This window comes from Candida parapsilosis, contig 005809, assembly GCF_000182765.1.
Source record: "Candida parapsilosis strain CDC317 annotated contig 005809".
In the NCBI taxonomy this organism is placed as follows: domain Eukaryota; kingdom Fungi; phylum Ascomycota; class Pichiomycetes; order Serinales; family Debaryomycetaceae; genus Lodderomyces; species Lodderomyces parapsilosis.
This window is the reverse complement of record NW_023503281.1, coordinates 2,687,243-2,713,445: the sequence shown is the minus strand read 5'-3', so window position 1 is coordinate 2,713,445 and position 26,203 is coordinate 2,687,243. Positions and strand designations below refer to the sequence as shown.

The 26,203-nt window shown below is 38.7% G+C and overlaps 14 protein-coding genes across 14 annotated transcripts; 7 read left to right on the top strand and 7 right to left on the bottom strand. All coding sequences in view use genetic code 12, as the record gives it.

The window, feature by feature from the left end:
• Positions 1-97: 97 nt before the first annotated feature.
• VPS23 (ubiquitin-binding ESCRT-I subunit protein) lies at positions 98-1,615 on the top strand (the record flags this gene model as incomplete). The annotated part of the gene is made up of 1 exon (XM_036810226.1): positions 98-1,615. One exon carries the CDS (start codon positions 98-100, stop codon positions 1,613-1,615), a length of 1,518 nt encoding a protein of 505 aa, XP_036666783.1.
• Positions 1,616-1,814: 199 nt separating this feature from the next.
• CPAR2_212590 (pseudouridine synthase) lies at positions 1,815-3,239 on the top strand (the record flags this gene model as incomplete). The annotated part of the gene is made up of 1 exon (XM_036810225.1): positions 1,815-3,239. One exon carries the CDS (start codon positions 1,815-1,817, stop codon positions 3,237-3,239), a length of 1,425 nt encoding a protein of 474 aa, XP_036666782.1.
• A 67-nt stretch (positions 3,240-3,306) lies between these two features.
• On the bottom strand, positions 3,307-7,293 carry CPAR2_212580 (uncharacterized protein; the record flags this gene model as incomplete). Its single annotated transcript, XM_036810223.1, has 1 exon — positions 3,307-7,293. One exon carries the CDS (start codon positions 7,291-7,293, stop codon positions 3,307-3,309), a length of 3,987 nt encoding a protein of 1,328 aa, XP_036666781.1.
• Positions 7,294-7,531: 238 nt separating this feature from the next.
• Positions 7,532-9,193, bottom strand: PEA2 (Pea2p; the record flags this gene model as incomplete). Its single annotated transcript, XM_036810222.1, has 1 exon — positions 7,532-9,193. The coding sequence occupies one exon, from the start codon at positions 9,191-9,193 to the stop codon at positions 7,532-7,534; it is 1,662 nt and encodes a 553-aa protein (XP_036666780.1).
• An 869-nt stretch (positions 9,194-10,062) lies between these two features.
• Positions 10,063-11,508, top strand: APN2 (DNA-(apurinic or apyrimidinic site) lyase; the record flags this gene model as incomplete). The annotated part of the gene is made up of 1 exon (XM_036810221.1): positions 10,063-11,508. The coding sequence occupies one exon, from the start codon at positions 10,063-10,065 to the stop codon at positions 11,506-11,508; it is 1,446 nt and encodes a 481-aa protein (XP_036666779.1).
• A 134-nt stretch (positions 11,509-11,642) lies between these two features.
• Positions 11,643-12,422, bottom strand: TBP1 (TATA-binding protein; the record flags this gene model as incomplete). The annotated part of the gene is made up of 1 exon (XM_036810220.1): positions 11,643-12,422. One exon carries the CDS (start codon positions 12,420-12,422, stop codon positions 11,643-11,645), a length of 780 nt encoding a protein of 259 aa, XP_036666778.1.
• An 892-nt stretch (positions 12,423-13,314) lies between these two features.
• On the bottom strand, positions 13,315-13,713 carry CPAR2_212540 (uncharacterized protein; the record flags this gene model as incomplete). Its single annotated transcript, XM_036810219.1, has 1 exon — positions 13,315-13,713. The coding sequence occupies one exon, from the start codon at positions 13,711-13,713 to the stop codon at positions 13,315-13,317; it is 399 nt and encodes a 132-aa protein (XP_036666777.1).
• A 171-nt stretch (positions 13,714-13,884) lies between these two features.
• On the bottom strand, positions 13,885-15,078 carry CPAR2_212530 (uncharacterized protein; the record flags this gene model as incomplete). Its single annotated transcript, XM_036810218.1, has 1 exon — positions 13,885-15,078. One exon carries the CDS (start codon positions 15,076-15,078, stop codon positions 13,885-13,887), a length of 1,194 nt encoding a protein of 397 aa, XP_036666776.1.
• Positions 15,079-17,014: 1,936 nt separating this feature from the next.
• CPAR2_212520 (uncharacterized protein) lies at positions 17,015-18,949 on the top strand (the record flags this gene model as incomplete). The annotated part of the gene is made up of 1 exon (XM_036810217.1): positions 17,015-18,949. The coding sequence occupies one exon, from the start codon at positions 17,015-17,017 to the stop codon at positions 18,947-18,949; it is 1,935 nt and encodes a 644-aa protein (XP_036666775.1).
• A 180-nt stretch (positions 18,950-19,129) lies between these two features.
• Positions 19,130-20,473, top strand: CPAR2_212510 (uncharacterized protein; the record flags this gene model as incomplete). Its single annotated transcript, XM_036810216.1, has 1 exon — positions 19,130-20,473. The coding sequence occupies one exon, from the start codon at positions 19,130-19,132 to the stop codon at positions 20,471-20,473; it is 1,344 nt and encodes a 447-aa protein (XP_036666774.1).
• Positions 20,474-20,818: 345 nt separating this feature from the next.
• CPAR2_212500 (uncharacterized protein) lies at positions 20,819-21,877 on the top strand (the record flags this gene model as incomplete). The annotated part of the gene is made up of 1 exon (XM_036810215.1): positions 20,819-21,877. One exon carries the CDS (start codon positions 20,819-20,821, stop codon positions 21,875-21,877), a length of 1,059 nt encoding a protein of 352 aa, XP_036666773.1.
• Positions 21,878-22,010: 133 nt separating this feature from the next.
• Positions 22,011-22,280, top strand: CPAR2_212490 (uncharacterized protein; the record flags this gene model as incomplete). Its single annotated transcript, XM_036810214.1, has 1 exon — positions 22,011-22,280. The coding sequence occupies one exon, from the start codon at positions 22,011-22,013 to the stop codon at positions 22,278-22,280; it is 270 nt and encodes an 89-aa protein (XP_036666772.1).
• A 468-nt stretch (positions 22,281-22,748) lies between these two features.
• On the bottom strand, positions 22,749-23,457 carry CPAR2_212480 (uncharacterized protein; the record flags this gene model as incomplete). The annotated part of the gene is made up of 2 exons (XM_036810210.1): positions 22,749-22,807; positions 22,863-23,457. The coding sequence occupies 2 exons, from the start codon at positions 23,455-23,457 to the stop codon at positions 22,749-22,751; spliced, it is 654 nt and encodes a 217-aa protein (XP_036666771.1).
• A 176-nt stretch (positions 23,458-23,633) lies between these two features.
• On the bottom strand, positions 23,634-25,994 carry ROD1 (Rod1p; the record flags this gene model as incomplete). Its single annotated transcript, XM_036810209.1, has 1 exon — positions 23,634-25,994. One exon carries the CDS (start codon positions 25,992-25,994, stop codon positions 23,634-23,636), a length of 2,361 nt encoding a protein of 786 aa, XP_036666770.1.
• Between the last annotated feature and the right edge of the window lie 209 nt (positions 25,995-26,203).

Sequence of the window (26,203 nt, the reverse complement as noted above, 5' to 3'; positions counted from 1 at the left end):
GCAAGAATTATTTTCCGAGTGGTCTTGATAATCAGTTTTTTTCTCTCTTTGTTTGCGAAACATTGATCTCGAGCTATACACAACTCTCCACGGTCAAATGTCACAACCACCGTTACCTCAACTGGTATCGAACTGGCTATTCAATGTCATTCAACCACTGTATTTGTACAAGCAGCTAGTCTACACTCATGTGTATCAATTTCTACAACAACATCTCAAAAGGAATCTAAATTTCAGGATACGAACACAAGTGCATACATCTGAAGAAACTGGACAATCAGAGCTATTGATAAATTTGTTTGGCACAATTGTAGTTGACGAGCATATTGGTGTCCCTATTGAAATATGGCTTCCATTCACCTACCCATATTCAGATTACGACAGAAAAGGTGCCCCATTGGTGTATGTTGTTCCTGATCATGCTAAAGAATGGTACTTGAAACCAACAAACAATGTCGACCCACAAGGAAAGTTCTACCATCCTTATCTTTCAAGTTGGTATCGTGATTGCATTGAAGTTAGTGGTGATATATCAAGAACCTACAATTTGATTGAGTTGGTGAATGTCATTTGTCAAAGTGTCAGACTTGAAGTCCCTATTGTATTGCACCCACCAGTCCCACCAACTGATGCACCACCAAAACCGGCCAAAATTGCAGGTGAATCGTCTTTACCACCAAGGGGACAGCAAGCTCCAACTCCTCTGTATCAATTATCACCTAGTCGATCAGCTGTTGTATCCCCGCAAAGTACAGGACGTCCAGAGTTACCAGTAAAGCCACCAAAAGTCGTATCACCACAACATACGCAGAATAATGGAGTGCCGGAAAAGTACCAGCGGCCCTTGCCTTTGCCTCAAGATTCACCTAGCCCAGTGTTCCCGACTGCTAATGTGGCTCCTGTCACCTCACAATATACACAGCCGCACGCCTTCGAGCAATACAGGTCACCCACACCACAGGAGGGGTTAGGGTCCCAAAACTACCATAATGCCCCCCCTAGGCAATTACAACCTGAACCTATAGACTTGGTCGATAGCATTGCTCAACTATCTGTAGTTGACAATGAACGAAGAGCATCCCTAGAAAATCTATCACACCAATTCAACAACTACTTTGCCCAAGATCAAATTCACTATGATACGCAGTACATCAACGAAAATATTCAAAAGACAAATGCATTGTTCACTCAATTAACCCGTCACAATCAGCAAGCATTGGAAAACTCTAAAAACTTGGACGATCATATAACTCACATTTCTACACGACTATCAAACTTGACCAATTTGAATCAAGAATTGAGTATACTTCATGAACTCAATAATCAAGCTCAAGATAAAGTCATTCTTAGTAACACGTTTGAGCTACCTTTAGACGAGTTGATCATACCTGATCTGCCTTTGGTTAAACAGTTGTATGAAGTAGTCCTGGAAATCAAAGCTATCAAAGATACACTCAACTTGATTTCAGGCAACTTTCATGGGTGTAAAGAAGTGGTTAATGATAAGAACTTGGATGTTTGTGTCAAAACGGTCAGAAATTTGGGTAGGGAGTTGTTCTGGTTGGAACTAACCAAGAACGAGATTGCAAGTAACATAATGAACTTGCAGGCGTGAACCATCTACGTGTAGGGGGAGCTCTCCCCGCCTGGGTTGTTGAAATGACTTGGTTTTCGTGGTATACTTCTATATATATTCCTGCATATAGCCCTTTTTGGAAAGAAAATTCTTTTTCGTGCGAGCTCATCTGCTAAATTTTCAATTCTCAAAACCCATTTGTCACCTTCTTGCATCCGCTACTCTCACACCACAAACCATGTCGAAAGAAGAGTTTCAAATCAAGCCAGAGAGTGTCACTCCGTCCAACAACACTTCAGAATGGCCACTTTTGTTGAAAAACTACGACAAATTACTCGTTAGATCTAGCCACTATACTCCTATCCCAGCTGGTTCATCACCCAATAGTAGAGACCTTAAATCATACGTTTCATCGGGTGTTATTAACTTGGACAAACCTTCTAACCCATCATCACATGAAGTTGTCGCTTGGATCAAAAGGATATTGAGAGTCGAGAAAACTGGTCATTCAGGTACTCTTGATCCTAAAGTTACTGGGTGTTTGATTGTTTGTATTGACCGTGCTACTAGATTAGTCAAGTCGCAACAAGGTGCAGGTAAGGAGTATGTTTGTATTGTTAGATTACATGATCAGTTGCAAGACCCCAAGGAGTTAAATAGAGCTTTGGAAAATTTAACTGGTGCTTTGTTTCAAAGACCACCATTGATTTCCGCCGTCAAGAGACAATTGAGAGTTAGAACTGTTTACGATTCGAAATTGATTGAGTTTGACAACAAGAGAGGTTTGGGTGTATTTTGGGCCTCTTGTGAAGCTGGTACCTATATGAGAACTTTGTGTGTTCATTTGGGTATGTTGTTGGGTGTAGGTGGTCATATGCAAGAATTGCGTCGTGTACGTTCTGGTGCCATGAGCGAACTGGACAATTTGGTCACCTTGCATGATGTTTTGGATGCTCAATACGTTTATGACAACACTAGAGATGAATCATACTTGAGAAAAATTATTCAACCATTGGAAACTTTATTGGTTGGATACAAGAGAATTGTCGTCAAGGACTCTGCTGTTAACTCTGTATGTTATGGTGCCAAATTAATGATACCCGGTCTTTTGAGATATGAACAAGGTATAGAATTGTATGATGAAGTTGTCTTGATCACCACCAAAGGAGAAGCCATTGCCATTGGTATTGCTCAGATGACCACCGTTGATTTACAAGGCTGTGACCATGGTGTTGTTGCTAAAGTCAAGAGATGTATTATGGAAAGAGACACTTATCCAAGAAGATGGGGGTTGGGACCAGTTGCTCAAAAGAAGAAACAATTGAAAGCCGATGGTAAATTGGATAAATATGGAAGAGTAAATGAAAATACTCCAGAAACTTGGAAAAAGGAGTACAATGACTTGGATGAACAACCAGCGCCAGCTGTTCCAGAATCGAAATTGATTGCTCCTGAACCGCAATTACCTAAAAAGACATTGATCGAAGAAGTCGAGGTCAAGGCTGAAGGCGAAGACTCAGATAAGAAAGAAAAGAAAGAAAAGAAGGATAAAAAGGAAAAGAAGGATAAGAAAGAAAAGAAGGAAAAGAAGGATAAAAAGAGGAAAGCTGAGGATGGAGATGATGAAAAGAGTGAAAAGAAGAAGAAATCTAAAAAGGAGTAGTAGATTTTTAGGTACATTTATTTTGTATATTATCAAAAAGACGAACATATTTTGAATAACCTCAAATTCACACATCTTTTATTTCCACATCATTCTTTACTGACTTGACTTGCGACAATACTTTGAAAGTTGGATCATAAGTGACATTTTCCTCCAATGTAGTATACCTATGAGCCACTAATTTGCATAATCTCTCCAATTGACCTTTTTCCAAATCCACTTGAGTATGCAACCCGTTGCTTTCATCCACTTCCATCAAACTCCTCAATAAAAACACACGACATGAATCCACAGACTCTGATGTTGACACTTGTTCCTTACCCACTGGTGTTTCAACCACTTCCGTCTTTGGTTGGGGCAACATGTGCAAACATCGCTTAATATATCGAGTTTTATCACTTGTGCTTGAGATATTGAGAACCAAGACATAAGTTAAAAAAAAGTAAATGAAATAAAATGTTGTCCTGTCACCAATTTCTCCCAACATTTGCATGACATTTTTCACATTGAAATCGGGTTCAAGATTGTGAACCATTCGCATAACAATTTCCAACGTCATTTGCAAAAGCCTGTTATTGATGACAAAACAACATTGGAATGGGCCATTTTTCGGGGGTTTATTAACCTGTGCAAAGTCATCCAAAAGGTTGTTTTCAATAGCTGTTAACTTCTCCACTGCTAATTTTGATTCATCATTTTCTTCCTTCAGCATAATTTCATTGACTTCATAATCCAAAAGAATAATCAAATGGAATGTAGAGTAAACATTTAAATCACTAAATTTACCCTGTGGACGAATGCTATCTCCACCAAGACCATTGGTCATTTGTTGTAATGACATGGAGGCATCATTATCGTAAAGTATACCAGTCATATTCCTCACTTTTAGGTAGTAGAACTTGGCCGCTTGCAAATCACCTCGACTGTGGTAATACAATGCAAACATGTAATGAACATATGTGTAAATTGGCTTAAACATTGTATACTCCTCCCTTGTAAAGAGCCTATTATTTGCATTCATAAACTCATTCAAATACACAATTTTGGAATCACCATTGAGGAAAAGTTGCCATTGACGATAATACTGGACCGAATACCGATAATATCGCAACTTCAATTCACGTTGTCTGGACTCATGGGCAGACAAGTGTTTTGCTAAATTGCGATTCATTTCTAAATCATCCTGTGCACTTTGAATCAATGCAATTGCTTTCTCGAAACAAAGTTTGGATCGATCACCAGTTAAATGCAAATATGCAACTCCACTCAAAAAATACAACATGATTTTGAAATCGACAACAGGTAGCCACGAGATTACAAAATCCAACTCAAGACCTGACTCACCACCTATGTGGAATTTGATGTCACCGTTAATCAGCCATTGATTCCAGTGGGATTTCTCACCATCATTGGAAAGAGACATTAGCTCCTTCAAAAGATGTTTGGATTCGGAAACGTTATTCAAACTGACACTGGCTAATAACCTAGTCATCAAAATATATGCAGCAAATGGCTGAGATATATTTACTTCAAATCCTCGTAGCAAATCCGCCACGGCGGCGGGATTGCCTCGATGATTATGTAACCCAGCCAAATAAACAATGGCAATCTTTTTGACCGTAGGATCCAATTTGGGGTCATTAACCAAACGTTGTAGATTAACCAATGCAAAGGACGCATCTGATATCATCAAATATTTTATCCTTACCATTTTCATGCAGTTAGAGAGCAAATGATAGCCAGCTTCTTCATAATAAGCTTCTCTCCTTAAAGCAAATGCTCCAATCGTTGAGATGTTAATTTTTTCATAAATATCAATCAATAACAAATCACAATAAAATTCAAACTCAACAATCGAATGGTCTCGACTAATAGTCTGCGTTTTCAACGCATATGCCTCTGCCAAGTCAAAGCTTTCCGTCTCAGTTAGATACAACTTGGCAATTTTGTAGTATAGTGAAGCCAACTGGTGCGGAGTCAAGTCCTTTGGGTATTTTTTAACGAGTATCAATAAACATTTAATGGCACCTCTAATAAACTTGTAGTAGTTCAACACACTTTGAAAGGACTTGTCAACCACTAACGATTCGTGAGCTTTGTGAATTAATTCTTGAGATGTTTGAACAAAATAGGCAACCTTCAAATTGGGATGTGAAGGATTAATGTTTAGAAATTCTTGCACTTCTTCGCTTGTATATGGAATCGTTTCGAACTTGAGGTTACCAAAAATCTTGAAATTAGCAGTATTTTTTTTGTTGGATGAGTTGTTGAACCCACTCCTTTGATATGGGGATTTCAGTGAGCCGTGGTTGGAACCTCCCAAATTTCTCCGATCACCGGGGTGCTTGGGCCTATATGAATCAAACTTGGGATTTACGGAATTCAACTTGTGCTTTTTAGTAGGTGGTTCAAATCCTTCACGTACCCACGTTCGTGGCTTGTGTGAATCGGTTCCTCTATGCTCCAGCAGTAGCATCGGCGACAGACGAGGCCCCAGTGTACATTTTGCAGAATATGAATCGGTATGTGAGGTTCTAGCGGAGTCCTTGTGAGATGCCCAGCTTTCCCCTTTAAATATGTCGTGACGGCCAAACCTCAGGTACTCTTGAAACGTGTCCTTGCTTGGTTTCGTATTATTGGAATGTGAGTCTTGTGACTTACTACTGTAAGCCGCATCCGATTGAGAATCGAAACTGTGTGCCTGGTTCGGTTCACCAACGGGACTCGTTGAATATGTAGATTTTGAAAATTCCGGTACTGGAAGGTTTATAGAGGGTGCATCTTTTTTCAACTCTGCATGCCCGAAACCTTGCTCATTGAGTTTATTGAGAAAGCTTAGGTCTGACTTTATGGAAGTGTTTCCTACCCAGTTGATTCTTTCTTCATGATGTAAAGCAGGCATTCTCTCCCACGGGGCTTGAAAAGCATTCTCTGCTTGTTGATTAAATGCGTCGTTTGTTCGTATAACCAGTTGATTGACTTCATTTCCTTTGCGTATTTCATGTAATGGCTTTTCCACTGGCTTATGTGATACATTGTTAAAAGAAGTAGCGTGAGGAAGATCCTCTGGTTTATCGTGATCTCTCTCTGGATCAGTAAATGATGATCCATTTGTGTAGTGATGAGATATCACGTTTTCTGATTTACCAATAGAAAGGGGGGACGCACCTTCAGCTGTTTTGATGCTTGAGTTCTCCAACACGTTGCAAGTTGAATGCTGTTGTGCTTTGTCGTTCGAATTGTTTATAAGGACATCACCACTGACTTGAATAGGTTTATTCCCTGTTGTCTCAATAGTGGTTTCTTCCCCCTCTGCCGCCTTTAAAGCTCCAACATTTTGCATAGCCCCAAGATTTGAAAGGTTTTCCAATACACTTTTGATATTCAGTGCAAGGGCAGTCGGTGCATTTTCATCTTCATTTTGGTGTTTATTGGATGTGAGGGACTCATTATTTTTAACATGTGCATGAACAAGGTCATCTTGCGGCAGCGTCAGTTTTGATGCTGGTGGAGCTAGCTGTTGTGAAGCTCCAATTATTTCAGAATTTGGTATCGTTTCCTTTTCAACCTCCACGGTCTGTTCCTGGTAAGTCGGTGCTGGTGGCTGCGTAGATGAGTGAGCTTGCTGATAGCTACCACTAGAATTCGTTAGTTGTGTCGAAGCACGCATTATATCTTCTTTGTCAACTTCTTGAGTCTCAAACTGAGTTGAAGCGTCACCTTGATATTGGTTATACTCCGGGTACGCACTTGATTCTTGATCCTTGGAATATAGCGAGTCTGTCTCAACTACATTGTACGGGTTATATCCACTATGGTAATAGTCGACCTGCTCATCAGAATCCTGCTCATTATTATCTTGTTCCTCTGTTTCTTTCTCTTGTTGCAACTTACTCAAAAGTTCTAAAGTTGCATTACTTTCTGATTGTTGTCCTGATGTACTAACACCTCGCAGTACAAGAGCATACACTGCGCCAATGTTACTCGCCAGGTCGTTGTTTCGTGGTGGCGGTGGTCGTGGTCTAGGTGGGAATGTCTTCCTCTTGCGTGCCATGTTTAACTATTCTTTAGGGGTGTATATACGACTTTGGTGTGGTGATTTCTATACAGTGCTGTAAATCGCGTTCTATGTGTTTTTTTTTTTTACAACCAAACCTATTTAAACCCATCTTAGAAAAGTCTACACCAAACGATAACTGCTATAGTCTATTGATAATGTGTATTACAGAATGAAAGTAAGATGTACTTATACATATGCTTAAAGAATGCTAGCAACGTGTCAACACTATGCTCTAGTTTTGCCCACTTCTAAATCGATCAAATTCCTCTTCTAATCTCTTTCGCAACATTCGCTCCTCTGCCAACTCTTGTTCATAAAAGTCTTGCATCTCACTTACTATTTTCTTAAACTCGCTCCTCAATATGCTGTTGCTTACGCCACTTGCTGAGGTGGTAGCATTTCTCGATGTTATTGACAGGATTTGACTAGTTGCATCGTCATCATCACTATTTCCCGGTGTTTTACCAGTCGCGGGGGATGAGTAATCACCACCGTTGTACCTTGGTGAAATGGCCAAAGACGAACGTTTGGAAACACCAATGTTGTCAACTTTAAGCAAGTTGAGCTCTTTACGTAGCTTAGTAATCTCCTTATTCTTGTTTTCAAGCGATGTCGAGTGAGTAGGAGATAATGCTTCCGACACTGAGCTTCGACAAGATACCGGGTCAACTATACCTTTGTCTTTTTCCAACTTGTCAATTTTTTTCCTATAATCTTGGATGAGTTTGGATGAGCTAATTCTAGAGAGTTCATATTCCTTGGCCAAGTATTGATAGGAGAATTTCAAATCTGTCAATGCTGTCTTGTACTCAGTTAGGGTCTTGTTTGGGTCTGAGGATGGAGATGTCGTGAACAGTTTGTCCAACATTGAATTGTTGGCGATGGAAGTGGTGTCTTCAGTAGATTGGGAAGTCACGGGTTTCAAAAGTATGGCATCGATGCATTGTTGTAACCAGCTGATTTTCATTTCAACATCATCATCAGTAGGTGGAGGAGAGAGTGTGACATTTCTTTGTGCAGCTATACTGGCAATATGTGATGAAAGCAGTTCAAATAATATTGGTGACGAGCGACGTTGTTTTACTGGAGACGATGAGACTGAAGACGATACTTTGCCCAGTTTCTCTTCTGGGTAACTATCTGCAGTGCGTTCAACAACATCATCATCATCATCAAGACGACTGCGTTTTACATCTTCGATATATCCTAAAAGCATGCACGACAAGTTATGATTGTTGACTTTTTGTCTGGCTTCATCCAATTCTTTATTGTTGGAAATTAGTTGTGCTTGTAAAGACGATACGGTTTTGATGACTCTAAGTAAAATCTCCGGCTCAGCACCATCTTTGAATACAACCTCATTGATAAATTGTTGCGACACAGAAATTTTAGAAAGCAAATATTGTTGTAGTTCCAATTTCCCCGCAACTTTTTGTTTAAGCTTTTGCACTTCATTCAAAGGTAATACCGAATCTTTTCCGAGTTGGCTAGAATCGAATGCGGCATTTTCAATCAAAACTTTCAAATTAAGATAGTTTGGTTTACCAGAGTGTAAAAACGTATCAAGACTAATGTTATCACCCTCATCATCGTCAGTTGAAGTTGGCGTGGATGACAAACTAGGTATGTTGACCAAGGAAGGGTATAAAGCAGCATTCTTTTCTAGTTGATGGTTGAATGAGTTTTGAAAAGGGTATGCCCCATTTTGATGAAGTGAAAATGACGATGGTGGCTCGTTATTATTGGCGTCAGTGTTTAATGATGATCGGTATTGTTCTTGAAGCTGAAACTTGACCAAATCTGGTGTGGTATTTGTAAGATTATAGTTACTGGCAGAGTCATTATGAGCTTGCTTGAAAGGAGATTCGTGGCTGAATTCCTGTGTATCAATCATATTATTATGTGTGTGTGGGGGGGAATTAAATCGTTGATTGAGTTAATTATGCATGAGCGTTCTTTTGCGGTTAGTGGTCTTTGGTTCAACAAAAACTATTTTGTGAGCTAAGTAGACGATGTAAGTGGGGTGCGTGGGGTCTATGGTATACGTTTGGGTATATACCAAGCAGCAGTAGCGAGTGGGTTTCAAAAGTTGAATAATTGGGTTGCAGTTATTATAAATAGAAATTTGATAACTCTTGAAACTGTTTGAAATAAAATTTCAGAATCATCCATCATCCGTATTTCAATTTAAGAAAAAGAGAAAAAAAATATAAACAAAGAGTAGTGTACTACTGCACAAAATTTTATTCCCTTGTTTAGACGTGTTTGTGTAAAACCACAAGTGAAAGAAAATACACCGCCCAAATTAACAAAACCATAAAGAAAACAATAGAGAAACGTCTTCTTCTTTGTCTGTCTCGAGATCTCTACTCTTCTCATTTGTGTGTAATTCACGCCACTCCACCTAAATGGCAAATCTAGACTTCTGATTTTGCCAAAAAAATCAAGGCACAAGAAGAATGCATAATCTAAAGTTTAAAGCGTATCTCATATTTGGCAATTTTACATACCTGATAAAAAAAGAAAGTAGTTATGCTACGTAAAGAGCACAACTCGCAGAAGGTTGCTTATACCTTCAAATAACTAGTTCTTTGACTAATAAGCCTAAATTCTGAACTATCGTAAATCCCATGGGGGGGAAGAGTGAGACGCACAATCCCATAATGATTCTGAAAGCTACCAAATTCACGAACAAAATCCAAAACAATAGGACAAGAAATATCAAAACTGACCGGCACGATTCCCTTTACATGAGATTCAAGAATGGCAGATCTACGGCTGCAACAACCATTTACTAAAATCATTGCCAAGAATGGAAACTCCATCAGATTCATCACATTCAACGTTAACGGTATCAAGACAGTATTCAACTACCATCCATGGAACAAAATCAACAATGATTTCAACACAATGTTTGATTTACTCGAAGCTGACATTATTACCCTACAAGAATTGAAACTAACTGAACAATCACTAACCACTTTGAAAAACATTGGTCATTTGCAAAGTTACAAATCATTCATAAGTCTACCGACAAGGAAAAAAGGGTATAGTGGCGTAGGTCTTTTTGTTAGAATTCCTCAAACACCATTACAAAAGCGATACCTTACTGTGACCAAAGCCGAAGAAGGTCTTACTGGTTGGCTTTGTGATAAGACCGGGAACCCATATCGATCACAAGATGACAATATTGGTGGATACACCGATATCAATGAGCAACAAGGGCTTCATATAGATAGTGAAGGAAGATGCGTTGTTGTTGAATTGGCGAGTAATTGTGTTGTGTTTGCATTGTACTGTCCAGCAAATTCACTGGGTACAGATGAAGGTGAAGAATTTCGATTACAATTTTTGCAACAATTGATGAAACGTTGCCATAATTTGAAATTCAACGAGGGGAAAGATGTCATTATAATGGGCGATATTAATGTATGTCTTGATTTGATTGATAGTGCTGAAGGAATTAATGAACGAATAATGGCAAAACAGATCACCGATGTATCAGATGGAAACCAGTTTGAAGTTGCAAATTATGACGAATGTTGTAAATTTAAACAATCAAAACGTGCTCGTGAATTAATGAATGAGTACGTTATACGATCCATGATTCAAGAATGTACATCCCAGACATTGACAAACCAGTTTCTTTATGACACTACCCGGTATATTCAAGGACGAAGAAGGAAAATGTACACAGTCTGGAACACATTGACTAATTCACGGCAAGTCAACTATGGATCAAGAATAGATTTAATCTTGTGTAGCTCACCAGAAATGGTTAAGCAAGTTTCAAATGCTGATATTTGGCCGTTTATACTCGGTAGTGATCATTGCCCCGTGTTTACTGATTTTGATATTCCATGGCGACAAGATTCATCATCACTAATAGCTGACTCAGTAGTTGACAACTGCTATAAGCTTCAATTTGAAGCTAAAACTCATTTCAAGTTGAACAAAATGAGAGATATTTCAACATTATTTGGTAATGCGAAAAAGAGATCTATTCAACAGTCAGATACAGAGACTTCCTCTAGTGTTGAGCCAACACCTCTGAGTAGTAGTAAACTGGCAACGCCAGACTCATCACAATTGAAGAATGATCTTTACCCACATTCCACCACTTCAAAAAGACCAAAGTTGGTATACACCAGTAGGAAAATAGTTAAAAAGGACGCCAAACCAAAAGCAATAAATGATTATTTTTCATAGTAAAAGCCTACACTTATTACCCATTCTACAATCCCTTCCTATTCCTCGTTTCAATCATGACATTCTTTGTTAATACAGATATCTATAAAAAAAAAAAAAAAAAGGAGGATAAATCCATAGTGATCATTCCCATTCTAAGATTTTCGAAATTCACTCAATACGGGATATATAGCTTCAAAAGCAGCATAAATCTCCTCTCTTTGTTTAGCACCCGTCAACACAATTTTTCCAGAAACGAAAATCAAAAGCACAATCTTGGGTTTAACCATTCTATAAATCAACCCAGGAAATAATTCAGGTTCATATGACGAGAAAGTACCATGTGAAAATGCCAATCCTTCCAATCGAATGGGGAATTTGACATCACATGAACCAACAATATTTTGAATCTTGAAATCGGTAAATTTGGCATTAAACCCCAATTTTTGAATAATTCGAGCATATTTTCTTGATGCTAATTTGGAATCATCTTCAGATTTGGCACCAGTAACAACCATTTTACCACTTGCGAAAATCAATGCTGTAGTTTTGGGATCTCTAATTCTCATGATGACTGCGGCAAAACGTTTTGGATTGTATTCAGCATTACGGGCATGCAATGCAATGGTTTTCAAATCCAAACGACAATCTAGATTGACCGTGGCAACTATATTTTGTAAAGTGGGGACAATCCCCGAAGTAGCACCATCATCTTCTTGTTGTTGTTGTTGCTCCTGTTGCAGTTGAGGTTTCGATTCAAGTACATCAACACTTTTTTCCTTTTTGACAGTGGCATTAGCTCCATTGGCAACAAAGTCTTTATTATCATTTTCTTCACCGGTTTCACCATCTATACCTTTGGGGAACAATATCGAATTTGGTGCAGTGAATACTTTAGCTTGAGCAGCTGTTTGTGGCAACTTTAATGAATCCATGGTTTGTGTTTGTTCAAGTGTGTGTAATGCAAAAATAAAGTATCAAATATGCAAATAAAATACCCCGCTGTATGTGTGTGTATGTGTGTGTGAATATGCAATAGTATCTAATATCTGAGATGAACAAATAAATGTATCCCAACTGTGTTTTTGATATTGGATAAAGTAGAAATGGAAAAATGGAAATGTAATTTTAATATAATACAAAATGAGTTAAATAAAAAAAGACAAAATAACACCTTAACAATATATCTCTGTTGAGAATGATGGACTTCAGTGATATAATGTGTTGTAGCGTGGTGGTGTGTGTGTGTGTGTTTATATAGTATATAGAATTAAGTCAACCCCCAAATAAATGAATACTGGAGATCCTTGATTTGGTTTGGTTTGATATTGATAAAAAACAAAATTCTTCTATATGCAGGATTAAAAAATTCAAGGTTGTCAATTTTTTTTTTGTATTTTGTGAGGAATTTTCGCTCCTATTTATACTTCTTACGTTGTAGCCGGGTAACTGATGAGCAATGACCTGGTGTGTGGATCATTTCTTTCTTATTTTTTATTTTCTTTTTTTTTTTTTAATTATTATTTTACTCAATGGCAAAAAGAAATAATAAAAGCAAACAATATCAAAGCATACAGTAATAATTAGATTGAGTATCTAAAAGAAGAAAACGGAAAAAGCAAGCAATAAACAATATACATGACAAGAGGTAGGAGGTATTGAAAAGCCCGAGGGTTGACTCTTGGGTTTTGAGTTGGGGTGCTTTGCAAATGTTTGTATTCGATAGTATGCCATTGTCCTGCTAGCTGATGAACATACAATATACCACTGTTAACCTCAATATATCAAAACATTTGATCTTGTGGTATACCCTTCTCACCAAAACACTCAACGTTCTTTGAGAAGCTTGTTTCTCTTTTCACGTTTTTTTAACCTCTCCACCTTCTTTTGATGCATCTTTGCTGCCAACTTTTCATGTCTCTCCTTCTCGGCTTTGATTTCACGTCTTCTTTTCAAATCATCAATCTTTTGCTTCTTGGCAGACTCCTTTTCCTCCTTAAGCTCCTTCAACCTTTCCTTGTATTGTTGCTCCTGAAGCTTCTTCAACTCTCTCTCCTTAAATGAACTCTTTTTAGCTACTCCCAATGTCTTTACTCTAAATGCATCTTTCTTAATCTTCCAATCTTTTCCATTGACCCTTGAACCCTCACTTTTGTCCTTTGGGGCAAGTGGATCTATATATCTCTTCGGTATTTTCTCATACTCAAGATTCGAAGTGGAACTCATGCTTATCAAGGAAAGTGGGTTGCAACGTGAGTGAGAGATAGCGAGATGCCATTGCACTGTTATTTTTTTTTTTTATCTATTTTGTCCTCTACACAAAAATTGATTACTATGTCGTGAAAAGGTAAATCACGACACTTTCTTTGCAACGTATATTCGATACAACTATAGATGTTACTCATCATAAACAGTGTTCTGCTTGTCAATCATCAAGATTGCAGTTCTAGTCCATTTCCTTGACCTCGTAAACTTGCTGAACCCATCGCGATACCGAGGATGTTCCCATTTGGAGTCATAATAAACCCAACCATCGGCTGATTTAGCCTTGTTGAACTCGGTATCTATCTTCCAGTCATCCTCGGCCCATTCCCATTGGTACGAATATATGTCGTTTTCAAAAATGGGGAATGGGAAGTTCTCCTTATGAATAGTTATAGGAGGTGCTGGTTGGAGTGTTTTTTCGTAACAAAAGTTGGACCTCTCGCTAGGATATAGCAATGATGACCAACCCAACCCGATCCACCGTCTTTCATTCTCCAAAATCTCAAATACGACCGTTTGTTTCAATTGAGTTGGTGACACCATTTTCTTTTTCAATACTGTAAAGTTGGATAATGTCGGAATGGCAATGTTTTTACCCTCAGTGTCACTTGTTGCTGGTGTTTGTACCCGCGACACTTCTTGATACTCACTCGGATCATACTTTTTCGTTACTTTCACATCCAATCCAGTAATATAAACAACTAGAAGCCTAAGATATATTGATCTCCAAAGCAATTGTCTAATGGCATATGCATGAGGACTATGAAATGTCAAGGCAAATAAACCCGAGTACCACAAAAACTTCTGAGGTGGTATCACTGTCTTTACCAAAAACCAATACACCGGTGACAACAATATCGTGGCAACGAATAACCTTGTATAATTTTGAATTGTAAATGGGAATTTTTTAATTGGCCTGAAAATCATCTCACATCGTATTGTGATATTATGCAATGTATACAACACTTCTTCTATTGTTGGCTTCTCATCATACTTGGAGTCATAAACAATTGAGCTAATCAGCCAAACTACACTTGCAAATGTCAATGCCAAAATCAACGGAAGTGCAAAATGGCTAACCAAATTCCAATACATAACAACACATGAGTACACCGTTAATATCAAAAAGTTACGATAGTGGTCGTCATTTGTCCATGTTATTGTTTCTAGCACACCATCAATTAATAAAATGTATGGAAATATCTGTGACAATGCTGTTGCCAAAACCGGCGAGTCAGTCAATAATTTGTTTGTAGGTGTAGATGTCAATAATTTAGTTTCACTGGGTTCAAAAGATGCTCTTATGTGGTGAGAGAACTCGGGCATTGTTATCGTGATTGTCTATAAGGGTGGTAATTAAGGCCAATCAACTTGTGTGTGGTTTTCAGAAAGCTTGGGGTAAAAGAAGTTGAAAGTGAGCGAAAAATAAAAATAAAAAATAAATCACTTAAAATTGCGAGGCAATGATTTCTTAATTTTGACATGTGAAAAATAACCAGCAACTTTGACCGAATAAGTTTGTAAGATGGAGAGAATCTCTGATAGTGGAGTGGGTCATAGTAAAAAAAGGTGTAGACAATTGTTCGGGTTCTAATCAACCAGTTAGAACGTTTTTTCATATCAAAAGCAGATGTTTAATTCGGCTCAAGTGTCGTTGCTTAAATTTTGAAATTTTCGCAGCAATTCAAGATGAAATTTTTTAGTGTGGGAGAGTTTATCTACACTAGTTGTATAACATTATTTATGTTTCAACTATACACACTCAGAAGGAACAATAATGAACCTCCTCAACAGCACCGGTATTTAATTACGAAAAGGGGACCCCCCCTCCACCCACGACGATCACTTTTCAATTCGATAGGCATCAAGTAGGGCTATGATTTCCCTGTTTCAATAAACCTCTATGTGACAACGAAAGGTCCAAACTGACGAATTTGACTCCGTCAAGCAAACATTCGTGGAAGCTCGGCCCGATGTAGTGAATTGACCACACCTTTTCTCAACATTCCCAGGATTTTAAAAATGTCTGTCTGTCTGTAAGTACAATTTGTCTGTCTGTAAGCACAATTTGTCTGTCTGTAAGTACATTTTGTCTGTCTGAATATAGATAATATTTTTGTCTGTCTGATTCCAGTTTGTCGCGAAATTCGCTAAATTCGCGAAATCAAAACAAATCTATTTACTTCAATAACTGTTATCAGTTACTCGATAAGGGCCAATGAAGTTGATGCCACTGCACGATATGGCACTACCGCAGCCACAATTGGATGGTTATCTACAACAATTGCGCAACTGACACATTCCACGACATTTTGACAGACATTTTGACAGACATTTTGACAGACATTTTGACAGACATTTCATCGGACAAATTCTCCGACAGCGACATGGTGGGCTCAATTGACAATGATAAAGAGGTCTTTCTGTTTGAATGTATTTTGGTTTTAACCCGTTGTGGTAATTGAAGTAGATACGGTGTGAACTACAGTGGACACAATCTTCTATGTCAGCAAATCAACGAATCTCGAGGTTTCGTAGAGGGTGCACAAACTTTCCACTTATAACTAACTGAGTGATTATCAGCATCTCCTGCATAACCAGTCCAACATGGTCAGTATTCACACGTGTAGATATCATACTATCTTGAATAATCGTGTTGAGGTAACACTACCTAAGTCCCGAAAACAAAACAGCACATTTTCGACAATGACATCAACGAAGGTGACTGTCTGCATCACTTACGTAAAAGACTGTCTGACAACCTTCACAAAAAGACTGTCCGAATTTTAATGATTTAACCTGTCCATACTTTACAATCAACAAGAACAATGCTTCTCGATGGTGGCACTTTGTTGAGCAACGTGTACCTACTCTTTCGGGTCAAAATCCAAATACAATTTTGATGCCGTACGGTCATGTGGCCAAAGTGTTTATTTACAAATTGCACTTAAGAGGCTGTCTCGCCAGAAACATGTTGATGGTTACTATAGTGGAGACAACTTTTCCCACGTTTTGCCACTGAATGAAGCTGAGATGTTGCAAATTTTTTTTTTCTCCAAATCCAATTTTGTGACATTTTCCTTAATGTTCTATACTGGTGGCAAAGTACGCATTAGGCAATTTGCGCCGCAGCATCTCATTACAAAAAGATGCTTCTTAAATTTTTCAAACTTGACATGATTATATAAGGGGAAGGAACTTTCGCTAGATTTGCAATAGATATTACAACCATTTTTTAAATTCTTTGTGAACTACAGATAGAATGGCGTACAATAGACCAAATAAAAGCAAATATAACAAGAAAAGTGCTCATTACGATACACCAAGGAGGGGTTCTAGAGTTGCAAAACCTCAAAAGCAGCAGTACAGAAAGTACTACCATCAACAACCTTCCCAACGTGTCGTATATGTTGAGGAGCCAGATAGCGAAGGAGATGAAAGTGAAGATGCTGAAATAGGTGAGGAAGATCTCGTCGATGAAGAATCTTCCTCCAGTGAAGACTCAGAATCAGACTCAGACTCAGACTCAGACTCCAGCTCCGAGTCTTCATCCGACTCTTCCTCAGAAGAAGAAGAAGAAGAGGAAGTATATGAGTTTGAACTTAAACCTCGTGACTATGCCGAAGAGGATAGTTCCGAAGATGACGTTGATATCATTGATGCTAGCGATGTTGAGTTAGATTCTGATGGTAATGAGTTTTATGTAGATTTGGATGGCAATTTGGTCACTGCTGAAGATGTTGGAGCTCCTCAAGTTCATGACTTGAACGATGAGATTGTGGCTTACTATGATGATGGAGAATTAAGCTCTAGCAACAGCTCTGAATCAAGTTCAGATTTGGAGTCAACCTCAGATTCAAATTCCGTTTCGAATTCAGATTCTGACGAAGCAGACGATTCTGACGATGGTGTTGAAGCTGTTGTCCACGTTACTGAAGATGGCGACAGTTCCGAAGAAGAAGAAGATTCTGGAAGTGAAGATGAAATAATTGGCTACATTGTTGATACCAATAAGTTGAATGAAAAGTTGCTCCTTGAAAACATTAGACAAGAATTTGAGGGCGAGTTGGTAAGTCCTGATGAGTATGAATCAAGAGATGAAGATTCAAAATTGGGTTCAGAACCGGAATACATCGAAGTTGACAGCGAGGAGGAAGATGAAGAAGCCATTGACAAGAGGTTGCTATGTGCTGAGTGTAATTGCGAAGACGATGAGGAAGAAGAAGAAGAGGGTGGTGACTTGCAAGTTATCAGAGACGATGATGAAGAGTTTTCGGTGGTGGATTTATCCGATGATGTCGCTAACAGCCAAGACTATCAATTGGAAGAATTAGATGATGGTTCTTACAAATTGAATGTCAGGTTCCCATCATTGGTTAGGGATGAGTTGAAAGTTGAATTTCTTAAAAACGAAAACGAATTGGTTATCAAAGGAAAGTTAAATTTTATTGGTGCTGAGACCGAAGATGAAGATGAAGATGAAGATGAAGATGAAGATGAAAATGGAGATGTTGATGTCACTGAATTGACTCCAGCAGAATTCATCAACTTTGCTTTGGAAGACGAAGATGATGAAGATGACCATGAATACTACTACGTTGAACCGGAAAATGTTTCTGAAGAAGAGTATTCAGGTGATGAAGATTCATTGGTTGCTGTTGCCAGGGATAGAGGCTTGGCTGAGAGAGCCAAGAGGGACTACATTATGTCACAAATTGAGAAATTGGAGAAAGAGGATGGTTACAATGAAGAGTCAGACGACGACTACGAAATTGATAGCGAGAATGAAGAGACTGCTGATTTTGAAGGATCTTATGAAGATGAATCAGAAGAGTCAGAAGAGGAATCAGAGTCAGAAGAGGAGTCGGAATCAGAATCTTCAGAAGATGAAGAATTACAAGAAGACGCTGAAGACCTTATCAATGAATTCAAAAATAAAGAAGTGTTTTTTGAAAAGCATTTCCAATTTGATAAAGTTATCAAATTCAACAAGATTAAGGCCAAATACATCAGCGACGATGAGTTGGAATTGATAATACCAACCAAGAATGTCACAGTCGAGGAAGATAACTCTTTTGCAATTACTGTTGACTCATCCGATGAAGATGAAGATAGTAGTACTACTGAAGAAATTGATGGAAACGTTCCTGTTTTGCGTGACTTGGACGAACTCTTGGAAGCAGTTGAAGCAGCTTAGTGGAGGCTCCGATATTCAACTATTCAGTTCAGTGATATTATACCGTTTACATTTAGAAGAAGTATTATACAGAATATCTTTTGTTTATTTATAGCATAAAATTGTAGAAAGATTCTATTTTTTTTTTGCAACAGTTTTCACCAATCCGTAGTCACATTTCTTTGGCTACTCCCCACAATCATGTTCAAGAACAGAAAGGAAAAAGTTGCTTTGTATGAGACCATAGCTGGTGTTCAAGATATCAGTACATTACCTGCAACAAGTTTAAACATATATTCTAGTTACAATCATGGGTTGGATTCAGGGAAAGAAAATTACACCACTTATGACATCTTTGTTGCCCATGTATTGAAGATCTTGTTAACTTATATCATCTTTGTGTATATGAGATTGTTCGACATTCATGAATGGATATTGCATTCGGTTGAATTGTTTCGGATTTTGCGTTTAGATGTGAAATACTTGATCTATGATTATGTCAAGATTTCGTCACTGCTGTACTTTCAAAATTTGTTGACAGAGATTCTGTTTTACTGGTACATTGCAACATCAATACCAGGTCTTTTTTGGAGAGTGTTTAACCCATGGTCTGGTTCTCCCATTGGGTTGGACCAATTTTTGCAACATGTCCCCAAATCCAATATACCAACTTCATTAGGTTTAATTTTGCACTACCATCCACCATTGTTGAAACCCCCACCGGATATTCCTCAACCGTATTTGGACTCAGATAGGAAGATTCAGGTTCCCCAGAAAAAGGATGTCCAATATGCTATTGCTATCAGAAGCGAATATTTTGCCCAGCACCAAGCACATGTTGCTTCAGAACGAGTTCGGTTATTGAGAGAAATTGGTCAGTTTGTTACTTGGTGTTGCTTAGTTCCGTCAATTGAAACGGTTACAATTGTCGAAAAGAAGGCAACTTGCTGGGAAGTGGAAGCAGATTTCATTGATTCCGTGAAAAATGCAATTTTAGTGGAATTAGTTGCTTTGAGTAACACTTGTGATCCAGAAGAGTTGACAAAGCTCAAGGGGTTGCTACCGCAAATCGTCGTGGTGAACAAGTTTACAAAAGCTACTTATACCGTGAATGAGAGTGAGGTTCAGCCGCATGAGGTGACGACAGAGCTAGAGGATACTTTGGAGAATATAATTGCAGTTTATCAGGATCAAAGAACGCTCACTGTTATCCTTTGCGACTCTCGTGTCCGTATTACTAATTATAAAATCGTAACGTCAAAATCAGATGATTTGAAAGCTGATGATCCAGAATTCAACATCCAGTTTCCACCTACACCTGGGTACATTATTGCACCAAAAAGCACTCGTGGGTTTAATCATCTGCTTGAAGGTTACGTTTGTGTTGATGAAGACCCCAACAAACTGAACATGGCAGTAGTGCACTTTTTGCATCTCAAATTTGGGTTTCCATTTTTTTCGAGATCACTATACCATTATGCATTAGAAAAGCCTTATGCACCTCCCCTAAAAGATGAGCCTCAGGCAAACAGTACCTTTTGTTAGTTGAGCTAGGGGATTCGGTGAGGTTAGAGTGTGCAAGCTATGATTTGTTGCATAGAAATGAGAGTGGTGGTGGTCGTCTTCTCGCTAAAAATTCCCATTTTCGTATTGTATAATTTCAATTGCTGCAGTGCTGTTTGTGTGTGTGTGGGTTGTATTGTTTTGTCTTGTGCGCGTCAAGTGAATCCAGATTTTCTTCTCTCTCTAAAAAAAAAGATCTCCCTTTATGTCTTCGTTCCTGACCTGTGTGCCACGGCTTTATTGTCAAGAGTAAACACCATCGAGAAAAGACACACTTCTCCACCACAACACCGACTCAACAAGGAACTGGACACCACGTGTTGAACAATGAAACAATGTCTCGGCAGATTATATAGTATCTACTTAGCCACACCCAAGGTATATCAATGTTACACCAATAAGCAACTAATCCATAAGTACCTCCAGGCGCATAGTCACAACACGTTTATTCGACATCTATCCACATTTCGTACACTTAACCAGGCGATAAAGGGTAATTCTTCGTCGACTTCAAAAGGTACTAACGTTAATGGCGATGGAAAGGACAAGAAACAAACCGAGCAGTCAAAGTCAACAACAACTAAGCATGACACAGCAACCACCACCAGTCGACCAAGTCTCAACGTACTAAACAATGAATTGAATAGTTCAATAATACCGGGCGAGGCCAAGGTGATACCTGAAGGTTCAAACAAGGATGATTTCTTAACCGAGATTTTTGACAACTTGGAGCCATATATTGATACATATGAAGTGTTTAAACGTCTCACAGGAGCTGGATTTACCGAAGCACAAGCTGATATGATAATCAAGTTACTAATATACCAGTTGAATTCAAAGCTATCGAAATTGTCAACAATATATGCGCAAAAACATGAGATGGAAAGTGAACAGTATTTATTTGAGAGTGCTCAACAAGAAATTTTGGTTGATATAACTCGAAGCAGAGAGCAACATGTTAATGAATTGATTACCTTGGTGAACATTTTGGAACGAGATTTCAACATTATTTCTGATGAATTAAACAATGATAATTTAAAACTTCGTAATGATTCAAAAGTGGCAATCCATGAACAAAAATCGGAAAACACATTGAATGTAAAGAAATTGTTTTTAAGAATCCAAGAAACAAATCACAAGATCACTACTGAGCTAAATTCTGCAATCAGATCAGAAATTGAGAGTTTGCGATGGTATTTATCGCGATGGGGGTTGATTACATTGTTGGTCTCATTGTTTCTTGCCAGTTTGATCTTTTTCAGCAACAAGTTCAAGAATGAAAAGAATGAAGCAAAAAAGGAGTTTGTTCCCTTGGTTATTCGCGAACCTAGCGAATACGATGAGGATGATTATCATACTGATTTAGATAGATCTAGTGTAGAATAATTTTTATGTCCCGTAGAAAAAAATAAATTTGGAACCGTTTTTCAATTGCTTTTGACCGAGAAATGATATTGGGGGAACACTTTCTTTCTTTTGGAAAGTGTACGACAGAACCCATTACCACAGAATCACCACCATGTCCGAAAGCTGTGAAACCGATTTATCTCAAACGTGCAAACCCAAAGCATGCGCCATCCAAGATTGTCTTATGGCCAATGGATACAACGAATCAAAATGTACAAAGTACATCGATGACCTATATAAATGTTGCAAAGAATTCTACGAACAGCACGGCCGTGATGCCAAAAGCGTCTGCTGTCCAAAGTTTAACTTGCTACAATTGAAATTAGAACAACGATCATTAGGCAAAATCGATGCCGAGATGATCAAACAAGGAAGAGCATAGTCAAATTCATACTGTGCACATAGACTTTCCCTCACCTACATTCAACCTACATAGATCTTTCCCCGTCAATGCATATAAAATCACATCTTCTCACTAAATGTATGTTTAGAACCGCGTAGTCAATTCATCTGTACGAAATAGACACGAACAAAACAAGGCTGGTAAAAACATTGGTAATTTCAATTTATGGCTTTTACCCGAGCACGAAAACAATCACAAGGTGATTGTAGTTAATATGTAGAAGAAAATACCATATAAACCGTGACTCTAATGGGCGCCAATAATTAAAGACATTGATGAAGGAAAAAAGGAGATGAAATGTGGTTAAATGGGTGGAAATTTTTTTTCCTCTTAGCTTGGTGGTGCACGAGATGAGAAAAGCTTGTCAGCCTGTGCACGACCTATAACACTCACAATGACTTTTACTTTACGGTGAAATAGCTCAATACGCTTTATAATGTTTATTACCTATTTACTTTTGCGGTTCTTTGCGTATTCCATGGCATTTGGTAAATACGGCTTGAATTCTAGATTAAATTGTTAGTAAAGATCCAAGATAATGATTAAGCGGATTTAACATACCTGATTTATCGTCAAGCCATAGGTACTGGCCAGTGACATTCTTTATCGAATTATCAGCTTTAACACTATTTTCAAATTCCTTAACTGCTTCTTCCAAATCCACCGGTTTCATGCCAGCATCAAGCAACTGTTTCCTCAACATGGCAATATGTAATCCCATTTTGAAATCTCGTTTAGCAACTTCCCTTCGCTCTTGCAACATGGCCAAATCCCGCTTCTTCCTCTCTTGCGCATAGTTGATTTGTTGTACTTGAAGGGCTTTTAAATTTATTGCTGTTGTATCATGATGAAGTTTTTCAATCTTGACTCGTTCGGTATAATTGTCAATGGCAAGATAAGCGAGGGCAAACATGGCTAGTAAGCTGGTGATTTCTCTTATTGATCCTTCATGTTTGTTGGAGGAAGCTGACGATTGTTGTGGAGGGGATGATTGTGCTGATGATTGTGGTGGGGGTGGTGGAGAATGTCCGTATTGGTTGCCGTGGCTATGATAACTGTATGTTTGTGGAACTTCACCCGAGTTGAAATGTGATGGCGGTTTGTTTCCTGAACTTAAGAAGCGGGTGAGACCCAATCTTGTGCTAGTCTTAATCATGTGGGAAAATATTTGTATATGATTGATAGACGTAGCGGGATTACGTTGATATCAAAGAGGTTTTTGAAATTTTTAATGAACCGATTTCGCGGTTGCAAGTTATTGCGAAAACCGCCAAAAACAGCGACAGGTGTAAATGCATTTACCTTCTATAATCTACTCCCAAATCTATACACTTACCTCTTATCTTTCTTCTTTGACAAAAAGTGCAAATTGTGCAAACTCAAACTCGACGAAGTTCTCATTGGAACACCAGCGTGTCTATCGGAAGCACTTCGTGACAATTTACTCACACTCGATGCATCACTCGACAGATTTGGACTTGGACCTCGTATATTCACAGGACTAGTTGATAATGAGTTACTTGACGATCCAACACCATTGGTTGCTGAAGCTGCTCGCAAGGGTGTCAAATGTGATCCATTACCTCCCGATGAAGCAGCTAAATTGCTTGATGATTTACGCGACGGGATCAAGTTTGATAAACTGGTGGATGACACATTACGAGAAACCGACGGTGAAGTGTTGTTTGAAGATGAGCGAGAACCAGATTTGCGTCCGCTTGGACCTCGTTGTGGCAAACTTGGACGAAGTAATGATGATTGATTATTCTGTAACAAGTTTCGATTCACTTCTTGTAAGTTGATGTGAGAGTCCGGAGATGGTGGTTCATATGCTGGAGCAACGTCATCATCGCCCGAAGCAACACTTTTCATCGCTTGGCTATAGGAAGGGACTCGTGACAAGTCACTGCTGCTAAGCATATTGACATCAGAATTGACCCTTGACAAGTGTACAGGAGGTGTCATTACATGGTCTTGCAAAAAGCTACGGTTTCTTGGAATTACTCCAGGAACTCGACTAAAGTAATCATTGCTTGGTAGGGATGGTGGAGTTGAATGTGAATCTTCTTCGTCAAAATTAAATGTTGCTCGACCGTTGCGAGAGCTCTGTGAGTTTGCTTCCGCCTCTTGAGCTTGTCTCTGTAAGCTCAATTGTCTAAGGTTTTCACTCAATGCATTTGAATCCAATGGAGACATGGCAAACTGACCCACGTCGCCACCAAGATAGCCACCACCTCTACTCCTTGGAGTCGAGGCTCCAGATGTTAATGGGGTTTCAATTGGAGAAACGTCTGACCACAACCGATCATAAATGTGTTGATCGTACATTGGTGGTGCAACCAATCCAGTAAGTGATGTATGAGAATTGCTAGCTGAATTTGCAGCACTATTATTGTTATTAGCTCTATTATTGAGTCCGCTGAGTTGGTCATACGAGTCGCTCGTGAATAAGATATCCTCCTCATTGTTTTCATTTGGTGTTGCTGAATCAATCTCATGTTTGGAACTAACAGTAACAAAGGGGGAAATAAACAATTGCACAGGTAATGATGCCCTCAATTCGGATACATGGTTGTCGGGATTCACCAATCCGATTCCAAATTTCAACTTGTGTCTAACTTTTACATGCAGTTGCAAGTCAACATCCTGACAGCATTTGGATAAACTGGCCGGGATTCGTAAAAATGTTTCAATTTCCCACTTGTCCATATTAAATGCATCAGGATCTGGCTTTGGTATTTTTTTGGAAGCAATTACTCTTTCTGCTTGATGCATGGGTGGTACATTCCCCACATACGAGTAAAACTCGACCAATTGAATCTTGATTTCTCCTAATGTCAATCCTTTTAGTAATGGAACAAGCATCATACTAATTGGAGTTCCACTTCCAATAGCCAAAGCACGAGTCGGGCAACTCAACGAATACTCAACCTTCTTAGGCCAAGTATTGTCAACAGCAATAGTTTCTGACAATTCAACAGCATCAGTAGTTAACGTTCTAACCACACGAAGGTGCTTTTTTGTAACCAATGCACTATGGAATTTGCCTCGGTCGATAGTTGCTTCAAGTTTATAAACGGATGAGCAACCTGGCAAACCTTCAATCGATTCTGGCATATCTCCAGGTAAAATGGCACTAAATGGGATTTCATAGTTACCCTGGACCAAAACATGATTAGTAGCACCACCAGAAACGGCGGTTCTTGAAACATTGGTTGAGCTGCTGCTTGGACTTGACAATAAACTATGACTTGATTGTGACAATTGTGCCAAGTTTAAACCACTTCTTGACCTCAAGTTTTTGAGTGAAGTTGAGGAGCCGTTTTTGGACAATTGTGGCGTCGAGTGAGAGTTATTCTCATACATATGGTCAAAATATTGATTAAACTCATTTGAATCCCAATCATATTCATACACCTTTTTGGAGAAATTCAACAATTTTCGGCTCGTTCCAGCAGCAGCCGATGATGCCGACGTTAAATCAGCACGCAATTTCAAAGTTGCATAAAGCCTAAGGGTGACTTTTTTGATTGTGATTGGCTCATTGACAGACAAGGCAATGTTTCCTGATAACAATGCTGAAGCAGCTTCGTGAGGGCTTCCTTTCAACACAAGCACATCGTGTTCAAGGTTCTTTAATCTGATTTGGAATAATGACGTCGATTTTGACGTATTGTGTTGTTTCTTCAACATCATAAGTGGTGGTGATATCTAAGTGATCACTGAACTGTTGTCACAAGATCTCAAAAGCGATGGGGATATGTTTTGAATATTTCGGGGGTTTCCACTGTTTGAGCTCAACCTTTGTAAATTGTAGTTGTTGTAGCTTGTTAGTGTGTACTTTCCAAGATGAGACCAAAGCAAGCTATCTTATGGAAGGAGAAGTGAAAGCTTAACAACAC